Source organism: Sapajus apella, unplaced genomic scaffold (assembly GCF_009761245.1).
Source record: "Sapajus apella isolate SASKATOON/1434 unplaced genomic scaffold, GSC_monkey_1.0 scaffold8, whole genome shotgun sequence".
NCBI classification, from domain to species: Eukaryota; Metazoa; Chordata; class Mammalia; order Primates; family Cebidae; genus Sapajus; species Sapajus apella.
Window position 1 is genome coordinate 9,749,011 of NW_022436948.1, and position 11,060 is coordinate 9,760,070.

An 11,060-nucleotide genomic window follows, 5' to 3' on the forward strand; every position below is an offset into this window, starting at 1 on the left:
TGGCAGGGCCCATGACCTTGTTCCAGGCCACTGAGCACCAGGGTCTCGCCAGCAGGGATGAGGAATGCGGAGTTAACTGGAGCACCAAGGCTCCAGCGGGGGAGGAAGGCTGAAAGGACCATCCCCAGCAGACATGTAGGACACCCCCACAATGCAGTGCCTCATGAATAAGCTAGTGCAGAGCTCTCGGCATGTGGTGGGGAGAGGGCACAAATCACCTGGAAGGCTTTCCTGACTCAGCAGTTCTGGGTGCATCACCGAGTCACGCCCCCCGATACACACACACACACACGCTCTTCACCAGCCTCCCGGGCCATGAACAAGCCTAAAGAAATCACACTTCCTCTGTTCCTCCACAAGGTGTGTGATACAAGACCATCTGGGCTTCCTTCAGAGATCAGCTTTGTAAACAGGTGACAGGTGGAGAGACAGCCGGCACCTCCTCATCACACTCTGTCACCAGCTGAACTGTATCCCTCTCAAACTCCTATGGCAAAGCCCTTCCTGACCTCCACTTGAGACTGGGACTGTATCTGGAGAGAGGTTTTTCTTTTCTTAGAAAATAAAGAAATGCCTATAGTCACATGCCTATAGTCCCAGCTACTTGGGAGGCTGAGGCAGGAGGATGGCCTGAGCCCAGGAGGCAGAGGTTGCAGTGAACTGAGATCATGCCATTGCACTCTAGCCTCAAAAAAAAAAAAAAAAGAGTGAGGATTCTGTTGGACTCACCAAGTATGTATGTGTGCATGTATGTATGTATGTATGCATTTGTCAACCAGGCTGGAGTGCTAGAGTTCACTGGTGCAATTTTGGCTCACTGCAACCTCTGCTGCCCAGGTTCAAGCAATTCTCCTGCCTCAGTCTCCCAAGCACCTGGGATTACAGGCACCTGCCACCACACCTGACTAATTTTGTATTTTTGGTAGAGATGAGCTTTTGCTATGTTGACCAGGCTGGTCTCAAACTCCTGACCCCAAGTGATCTGCTTCAGCCTCCCAAAGCGCTGGGATTACAGGCATGAGCCAGCCTGCCTGGCCTCTCACCAGGCTTTTAGGTAAAGAGGTCTTGGAGCTGAACTGTAAAGGGCTAGGGTAGTTGACTAGGTCTCCAATCTCCAGCCCATGTCCTTCCCATCACGCTGCAGCACTAATTCTGAAACACCACAATCACGAGGCTCTGTTTTCAAATGAGGTGCTCATAGCTAAGTGATGAAGACTCCGGAAGCTGAGCTGTGTGACACCACAGACCTCAGGCTGCCCTTGCTGTTCATGGCTGTTCTGTACAACTGCAGGGTGTCATCAGACAAAAGCAGCAAAAAGAGCTGGTTCATTTAGGACCATTATGACATTTTTTTAAAAAAAAAAGCTTTAATAAGATTTTAAGATCTAGAGTTAATTTATTTCTATTAGCCTTCATTTCCAAAATCAAAGCTTGGTAGAGCACTTGGGTTCAGGGTTTAAAAGGCATTTGATTAAAATTTTTTTCTTGGGTTGGGCAAGGTGGCTTATGCCTATAATCCCAGAACTTTGGGAGGCTGAGGTAGGTGGACCACCTGAGCCCAGGAGTTCAAGACCTCCCTGGGCAATATAGCACAATCCTGCTTCTACAAAAATTACAAAAATTAGCTGGGCCCAGTGCACACACATGCCTGTAGTCTCAGCTACTCAGGAAGCTGAGGAAGGAGATCACTTGAGCCCCGAAGGTTGAGGCTGCAGTGAGCCATGATTGTGCTACTACACTCCAGCCTGGGTGACAGAACCAGACTCTGTCTCAGAAAAACAAAAAAAAATTTACTTAATTGACAAGTAAAATTTTTACACATTTATCACATGCAATATGTGAAATATGTACTAATTGTGAAATGTCTGAGTCAAACTAATTAACACATGCATTACCTCACATATTTATCACTTTTGTGGTTAGAACACTTAAAATCTATTCTTTTAGCAATTTTTTTTTGTTGAGACGGAGTTTCACTCTTGTCGCCCAAGCTGGAATACAGTGGCATGGTCTCAGCTCACTGCAACCTCTGCCTCCTGAGTTCAAGCGATTCTCCTACCTCAGCCTCCTGAGTAGCTGGGATTACAGGTACCTACCAGCACACCCAGCTAATTTTTGTATTTTTAGTAGAGACAGGATTTCATCATGTTGGCCAGGCTGGTCTCGAACTCCTGACCTCAGATGATCTGCCTGCCTCCGCCTCCCAAAGTGCTGGGGTTATAGGTGTGAGCCACCGTGCCCAGGCTCTCTTAGCAATTTTCAAGTATATAATAATTGTTATTAACTATAGGTGGCATGTTGTACAACAGTATTAACTTTCTGTGCCTGGCTTACTTCACTTCACATACTATTCTCCAGGTTCATCCATGTTGTCACAAATGGCAGAATTTCCTTCTTTAATAAAAGCTGAATAGCATTCCAGTGTGTATATTTTGGTGATTAATATTTACTTTAAAATAATCAGGGAAAGCTGATGGCTTGAAGTCTCAGCCAAACCATTAAACAAAAGTTACCCTATTCGTGCTAATACACCTAAAAACTATAAAAGATAAACTATTCTCTAATACAGAAAAATTCTAAAAATGATACTGAAACATTTAGCAAGTTTGAAAATGATGCCATTAGAATCTGTCTATGGTTGGACATACCAAGACCCTCTGGGACCCAGTTTTCTTGGTTGTAAAAAGGGTTGAGCTGGATGAGTATTTTCCAAATCTAAGGTTTATGCATTTAGTCACCTATCTTAAAAAAAAAAAGGATGTTGACCCTAAGCTTTTGTGTCCTATATTATTATTTAAACTGTATTATAAAGAATTTTATTAATTCAACTCTCAGCTCTTTTTTTTGAGACGGACTCTTGCTCTGTCCCCCAGGCTGGAGTGCAGTGGTGCAATCTGGGCTCACTGCAACCTCTGCCTCCCAGGTTCAAGTGATTCTCTTGCCTCAGTCTCCCGAGTAGCTGGGACTAAAGGCACTTGCCACCATGACTGGCTAATTTTTGTATTTTTAATAGAGACGGGGTTTCACCATGTTGGCCAGGCTGGTCTCAAACTCCTGACCTCAGGTGATCCATCCGCCTCTGCCTCCCAAAGTGCGGCGATTACAGGGGTGAGTCACTGCGCCTGGCCCAACTCTCAACTCTAACTCACCGAATTTCTGTGCGTTAAGTCCACAAAATCTGACAATCACCAAAGCTTTAAACAAATTCCTTTTTTTTTGAGCCAGGGGCTCAGTCTGTCACCCAGGCTGGAGTGCAGTGGCGCGACAGCTCCAGGCTAAGGCTCTAGGGATCCTCCCACCTCAGCCTTCTGAGTAGCTGGACTACAAGTGTGCACCACCATGCCCAGATAATTTTTGTATTTTTGGAGAGATGGGGTTTCACCATGTTGCCCAGGCTGGTCTGAAATTCCTGGGCTCAAGTGATCCTTCTGCCTCAGCCTCCCAAAGAGCTGGGATTACAGGCATGCACCACTGCACCCAGTGAAGAAAATTCTTTATTCATAGCAACTCCTATCAGGGACCCTTGAATGTAGAAGTTGCAAGTTTCACAGAAGCAAGTATTCCTGATGCTGATTAAGACGTGCTCCCTCCAGCACCATCCAAACCCTCCACATCCAGTAATAGCAGGAACTGATTTCAGGGCTAAAGGTGCGCGTATCCATGCTGGCTCTTGTGCTTGGTGACAGCCCAGGGGATTCTTGCAATGGGTAAGGCAAAGGTTCCCTTGCTCACAGCCTCCCTGGGAGGAAACTCAATGGCTTCCCCTCCCTGCCAGAGCAAAATCTCATTGGTGGCGTGACTCTGCTGCATCTCTGGTCACTCTGTCCTCTGGCTACTCCTGTCCCCTTCCCATGCCTTGGACACAGGCCCATGCCCCAGATGGCCCTTCCCGCCAGCTTGCTTGCTTCACCCCGGCCTCTACTTTAATGTCACGCTGTCAGCGCCCTCTCTGTCTAAAATAGCACTCCCTCGTCCTTCCTCCATACCCCACTTTCCCAGTGTATTTTTCTTCTTAGCATTCAGCATCTGACATCACACAGTCATCTGTTGTCTGTCTCTCGCCAAGAAAGCGTAATTTCTTTCCATGAGAGCAGGGGCTTAGTGTTCAATGCCTTATTCCCAGCACTGAGGTGTTCTTTTGTTTTCTGTTTTGAGATGGAGTTTCACTCATGTTGCCCAGGCTGGAGTGTAATGGCGTGATCTCAGCTCACTGCAACCTCCGCCTCCTGTGTTCAAGCAATTCTCCTGCCTCAGCCTTCCAAGTAGCTGGGATTACAGGCACCCGCCACCATGCTGGGCTAATTTTTGTATTTTTGTAGAGACAGGGTTTCATCATGTTGGCCAGGCTGGTCTCGAACTCCTGACCTCAGGTAATCCGCCCACCTCAGCCTCCCAAAGTGCTGGGATTACAGGCGTGAGGCACCATGCCCAGCAACACTGAGGTGTTAATAGTTCGTGTCCTCCTCTTGCCACTGCAGTAGTGTTCTAGGGCTGCTATTACGAAGTGCCACACACCAGGTGGCTTAAACGACAGAAATGTTTTCTCAGCTGGACACAGTGGCTCATGCCTGTAATCCCAGCACTTTGGGAGGCCAAGGTGGGCATATCACCTGAAGTCAGGAGTTCGAGATCAGCCTGGCCAACATGGTGAAACCCCATCTCCACTAAAAATACAAAAAATTAGCCACTGTTAATGGGTATGGGTTAGAACCCATTAGAGCTGCTTAATGGGTATGGGTTTCCTTTTGGAATGATGAAAATGTGTGGAACTAGAGTGTAGGAATGGTTGCATGATGTGGTAAAGGCACTAAAGGCCACTCATGTGTGCATTTAAATGGGTAAACGGTGAATTTTGTGTTATGTGAATTTTATCTCAATAAAGAAAAAAGAGCCAGGCACTGTGGCTCATGCCTGTAATCCCAGCACTTTGGGAGGGCCAAGGCGGGTAGATCATGAGGTCAGGAGTTCAAGAGCAGACTGGCCAATATGGTGAAATCCCATCTCTACTAAAAATTACAAAAATTAGCTGGGCATGGTGGCTTGTACCTGTAATCCCAGCTATGTGGGAGGCTTAGGTAGGAGAATTGCTTGAACCAAGACCAGGGAGGCAGGGGTTGCAGTGAGCTGAGATCACACCACTGCACTCCAGCATGGGCTACACAGCGAGACTCCATCTCAAAAAAAAAAAAAAAAGAAAAAAGAAAAAAAGAAAAGCACAGTGGCTCATGCCAGTAATCCCAGCACTTTGGGGAGGCCAAAGCAGACGGATCACAAGGTCAAGAGATTGAGACCATCCTAGCCAACATGGCGAAACCCTGTCTCTACTAAAAATACAAAAATTAGCTGGGCGTGGTGGTTTGCACCTGTAGTCCCAGCTACAGGTGCTGGGCTACAGGAGGCTGCGGCAGGAGAATCGCTTGAACCCAGGAGATGGAGGCTGCAGTGAGCTTAGATGGCATGACTGCACTCCAGCCCGGCGACAGATCGAGAATCCATCTCAAAAAAAAAAAAAAAAAAGGAAAAAACAAAAAACAGAAATAACAAACACTGTCCCCTCCCCAACAATAAGTATGCTGTTCTGCTGGGCATGGTGGCTTATGCCAGTAATTCCTGCACTTTGGGAGGCTGAGGTGGCCGGATCACTTGAGGTCAGGAGTTCGAGACCAGCCTGGCCAACATGGTGAAACCCCATCTCTACTACAAATACAAAAAATTAGGCAGGCATGGTGGCAGGCACCTGTAGGCCCAGCTACTTGGGAGGCTGAGGCAGAAGAGTCACTTGAACCTGAGAGGCGGAGGTCGCCATGAGCCAATATCCGCCACTGCACTCCAGCCTGTGTGACAGAGCAAGACTCTTTTCTCAAGAAAAAAAAAAAAAAAAAAAAAAAAAAAAAAAGTAGGCTGTTTTTAGACTCCAGGAAAGCTGAGTACTGAAACATCAAAACATTCAGAAAAATGTGGACTCAACGTCATTCTACTGCTTCTCCCTTTCCCCTTCATGCAAATGCTATCTTCATTCACCTAGAGAATTCCTGAGATAGAGCTGTACAACCAAAGAATGTGCAAGCTCTTATTTCCTGTTTTAAAGACCTTAGAAACATTTAGCCACCCCAGCCAGCACCGACCCGTGACATTTACATGTCGTAAATATGCCTTGCAAAAGACCAGCAGCTTATCGGCCACGAGCTGTAAGAACTGCCTATCTCCATCTGTCAGGTCTGTGGAGTCAGGCTGCTGAAATTCTTCACTCGCCCCAAATGCCCTGTGTGTTTGGCCTGGGGAGCTGAGATCTGCAGAGTAGAGCTGGCCATCTCCTAACTCCCACCTAGCACTTGGGCTCCAAACTTAGGTCCTGTCCGAACAGCAACAGAGCTAGGGACAGTTCTCAAAGCCCAGATATCATCTACCTACACATTGCAGTGGTCATCTGAGTGCTTAAGGGTCCCTGTGTCACTTTCTTTCTGGGCAGGATGGAAAAATGCAATGCTCCCATCTATAGGTCACTGATATAAAGGTGTGGTCCCCAACCTTTTTGGCACCAGGGACCATTTTCATGGAAGACAATTTCTCCATGGATGGGTTGGCGGAGGGGCAGGAGGGTGGATGTCTGATTTTAGGGTGAAACTGTTCCACCTCAGATCATCAGGCATTAGTAAGATTCTCATAAAGAGTAGCAGGGCACAGTGGCTCATGCCTGTAATCCCAGCACTTTGGGAGGCCAAGGTAGGCAGACCACTTGAGGTCACGAGTTTGAGACCAGCCTGGCCAACATGGCAAAACCCCATCTCTATGGAAAATACAAAAATTAGCCAAGTGTAGTGGTGTGTGCCTGGAATCCCAGCTGCTTGGGTGGCTGAGGCAGGAGAATCACTTGAACCTGGGAGGCAGAGGTTGCAGTGAGCTGAGATTGTGCCACTGCACTCCAGCCTGGGCAACAGAGTGAGACTGTCTCAAAGAAAAAAAAAAAGATTCTCATAAAGAGCATGCAACCTAGATCCCTTGCAAGTACAGTTCACAATAGGGTTCATGCTTCTATGAGAATCCAATGCCACCACTAATCTGACAGGCGGCAGAGCCCAAGCAATAATGCTCAGGCGCCCTGCTCACCTCCTGCTGTGCATCCCTGCTCCTAACAGGTCACGGACTGGTACTGGTCAGCGGCCTGGGGGTTGGAGGCCCCTGATGTAGAGTACAAGGTCTAGCCCACATTTGACCAGTTTTGGTTTTACTAGAGCTGAACCCATAAACACATACACATACACATACACATACACACACATGGACATGCTCACACACACAAAGTTTTGGGCAGATTTCAATATTTATTTCAACTTTTATTCTTCTAGGAGTTACCAGACAGCAGTAAAAGGCTCAAAAAAGTAGATCAAAGAAGAAAAATAAAAATCCTAAGGAATATACAAAGAACAGTCTTTGAATACCTAATTTGACAATTTTAAATTTTATCTTGTCTAGACAAGATAAAATATTGTTAAGAAAAATATTGTAAGAAATATGGCTGTTCAACTATATGAATACTATATATAATTTAATGCTCAGAAAAAGCTGGAAGGAAGTATATACATTGATAGGTCAACAGTGGGTAACACTGGAGGACAGAATTATGAGTGGTTTTTTATCTTTTCTGTATTTTCGAATTGTTGTACTCATCATTCTATATACAATGGTATTTCCTTGAAATAAAGATTATATTGTATAATATGTAATACAAAGATTATAAAATACAAACGATATCACCATGTAATTTCTTGTAATAATAAAAAGACAATTACGTCCCCACCTCCACTCAGTCCAAATAGGATACACCCTACATACCTTGTTGAGTTTGCCAAGTGAAGATATGAGATCCGCCCATTCACTCGAGGACTCAAAATTTCTCAAAGCCTTTTCAATCACTGAAGAGTAGCTTCTGTATCTGTAATCATTTAAGAGCTCCTGCTCTTCTGGATCCATCTTACATTCTCACAGCAGAAAAGTATCTAAAAGCAAATCAAAAAATAACGAAATGAGAGGGCCATTTGGGGACACAAATCATTTCCAACTCAGAGCTACGGAAGACACGTATCCACAAACACTACTGTGCACAAACTCACTGGGCAGTTCAAATATTTAGCAAGGCTTCTGGGCCAGGCACCGTGGGAGATGAAAGATAAACAGTTCCCGCCCTCGTGGATTCTGGGGGAGACCAGTATACAGGGGCAGAAAGCACAGAGTGCTAGGGCTCCAAGTAACTGACAAAACGAATTCCAGGATCAAAGCTCCAAAGCTGCTAGACTACATATTGTTGCCAGCTGGTAATTCTGATTGAGCATGGCCCTTCCCATCACAGGGCATTTAAATTTTTTTTAATTTTTGGGGAGGTAGGGTCTCACTCTGCCACCCAGGCTGGAGTGCGGTGGCATGATCATGGCTCACTGCAGCCTCAACCTCTTAAGCTCAAGTGATCCTTCCTTCCACCTCAGGCTCCCAAGTAGCTGGGACTATTGGAATGCATCACCATGCCTGGCTGTTTTATTTAAAGTGTGGCAGACATCTACCCAACATGCCTTATTCTCCTTTTCTGTACTAAGAAAGCACTGGTTTTGTTCGGGGTAACACTAGAATTCCCAGACTCCCTTGCATCTAGGTGGCCATGTAAGAACTCTTGACAATGAGATGCCAGGAGAAGCTGTGAGTCAAAAAGGCTGTTGGCAAGGAGGCAGACTTCCTGGCATAAGCCTTTTGCACCCCACTCTTCTTCATTCTGCCTGGAACAAAGGCATGATGTTGGAGTGAAGTCACATCTTGCAACTGTCATGCAACATGCACAAAAGCCACAAAGTAAGGATGGCTGAGTGGAAAGACAGAGCCCCTGCGGCCACAGATGGCGTGATGAAGGCGCCACACGCCAACCCTGGATGCTGTAACGTCTGGCGTATGTTTTCTGCACATTACAGCTAATTTGTTTAAGCTGCCGTTCAATCAGGTTTCCTGCTACAACCAACCACAATCCTAATTGATATATGAGGACAAACAGTATTTCACCAGTACTGCTCAGTCTGAAAGGAAAGATAAATATGGAGCAATGCCACATAATTAAACATGCATGAACGCAGTTAGCTGGGCACTTTGCTGAACAAGTTGGATGTAGTCAATCAATAAAAAGGCAAATATGGTAGATGGAAGAAACTGAACTGAAGATACAACATGTTCTGTAGGCTCAAGTCTTTCATTTACAGGACAGTTATAAAAATTTCATGAAATCTTGTACATCAATTTCTGATCACTCCAGACCCAATCCAGTCCTTCACCAGGCTATCACTACTTTCAAGTCACCGATGGCAGGGGTCCTTCACTTTACCTCTCAGTAGTACCCTGCGGCAGACCACTTGCTTCTCTAAGCAGCCTAGCAGCCTCTGCTTGGTCCACACACTCCTCTGGCCCCTCTAGTCACCGAACTTCTTTCCTCCTCCTCTACCAACTGCTAAATGCATTCCCTGGCAGCTGGGCATGGTGGCTCACGCCTCTAATCCCAGCACTTTGGGAGGCCAAGGCAAGTGGATCACTTGAGGTCAGGAGTTTGAGACCAGCCTAGCCAATATGGTGAAACCCCACCTCTGCCAAAAAATAAAAAAAATAGCTGGGCATGGTGGCGCACACCTGTAATCCCAGCTACTTGGGAGGTTGAGGCATGAGCATCGCTTGAACCTGGGAGGTGGAGGTTGCGTGAGGTGAGATTGCGCCACTGTACCCCAGCCTGGGTGACAGAGCAAGACTCTGTCTCAAAAAAGAAAAAAAAGAAAGTGAAGACTTTGGGAGGTGATTATATCATAGGATTAGTCTTTTTGGATAAGGGAAATGTGCTAAAATTGAATTATGGTGATGCTTGCACAACTCTAAATTTATGAAAAATCACTGAAATTAGCTGGACACAGTGGCTCATTCCTATAATCCCAGCTATTCCAGAGGTTGAGGTGTGAGGATTTCTTCAGCCCTGGGGCTTGTGACCAGCCTGGGTGACATAGTAAGATCCTGTCTCAGAAACAACAACACTGAGTTATACAGTTGAATGAATTTTATGAGCTTGAAAGTATAGCTCAGTAAAGCTGTTTAAAAAATAAAACTAGGCCAGGTGTGGTGGCTCATGCCTGTAATCCCAGATCTTTGGGAGGCTGAGGTGGGTGGATCACGAGGTCAGGAGTTTGAGATCAGCCTGGCCAACATGGTGAAACCCTATCTCTACTAAAAATACAAAAATTAGCTGGGCATGGTGGTGGGTGCCTGTAATCCCACCTACTCAGGAAGCTGAGGCAGGAGAATCACTTGAACCCAGGAAGTGGAGGTTGCAGTGAGCTGAGATCATGCCATTGCACTCCAGCCTAGGCAACATTGCGAGACTTTGTCCCAAAATATAATAAAAAACAAACAAAAAACTAAACTCTTAATTCCATCTGCTCAACATGCTCCTTCTCCAGTCTTTCCCTTCTCAGAAGTAGCCACTTCATCTGTGGAATCATTCTAGGCTCTTCCCTCTCTTCACCTGCCACGCTCAACCCCAGTCCTGTTTGCCTCTTCTTCCTAAACACCTATTGACTCAATTGCTCTCCGTCTCCGCTGCACCATTCCCTGCAAGTCTGCAGAAGCTTTCCAATGATTCTCCCATACTTGCCCCTTTCCAGCACCTTTACACACAGTGTTCCAAGTTAAAACATAATGCATACAACTGCCATGTTTAAAATTGTTTCCATAAAGCTTAAAATAAGGCCAGGCGCAGTGGCTCATGCCTGTAATCCCAGCACTTTGGGAGGCCGAGGTGAGCGGATCACCTGAGTTCAGGAGTTTGCCATCAGCCTGGCCAACATGGTGAAATACTGTCTTGGCTAAAAGTACAAAAATTAGCTAGGAGTGGTGGCGCATGCCTGTGAGCCCAGCTACTTGGGAGGCTGAGGCAGGAGAATCCCTTGAATCTGGGACGTGGAAGTTGCAGTGAGCTGAGATCATGCCACTGCACTCCACCCTGGGCAACAGAGCAAGACTCTGCCTCAAAAAAAAAAAAAAAAAAA

At 46.1% G+C, this 11,060-nt stretch overlaps 1 protein-coding gene across 5 annotated transcripts in view; it reads right to left on the reverse strand.

The window, feature by feature from the left end:
* The window catches only part of DOP1B (DOP1 leucine zipper like protein B), a 119,927-nt gene that overhangs the window by 105,771 nt on the left and 3,096 nt on the right, over positions 1-11,060 (reverse strand). For all 5 annotated transcript variants that reach the window (XR_004268601.1, XR_004268600.1, XR_004268602.1 and 2 more), the window contains exon 2: positions 7,834-7,997. Coding sequence is in view for 2 of the 5 variants with exons in the window: in XM_032276931.1 (XP_032132822.1) it covers positions 7,834-7,971 (138 nt within the window). In the remaining 3 variants the exon portion in view is untranslated. The remainder of the gene's footprint in view (positions 1-7,833; positions 7,998-11,060) is intronic.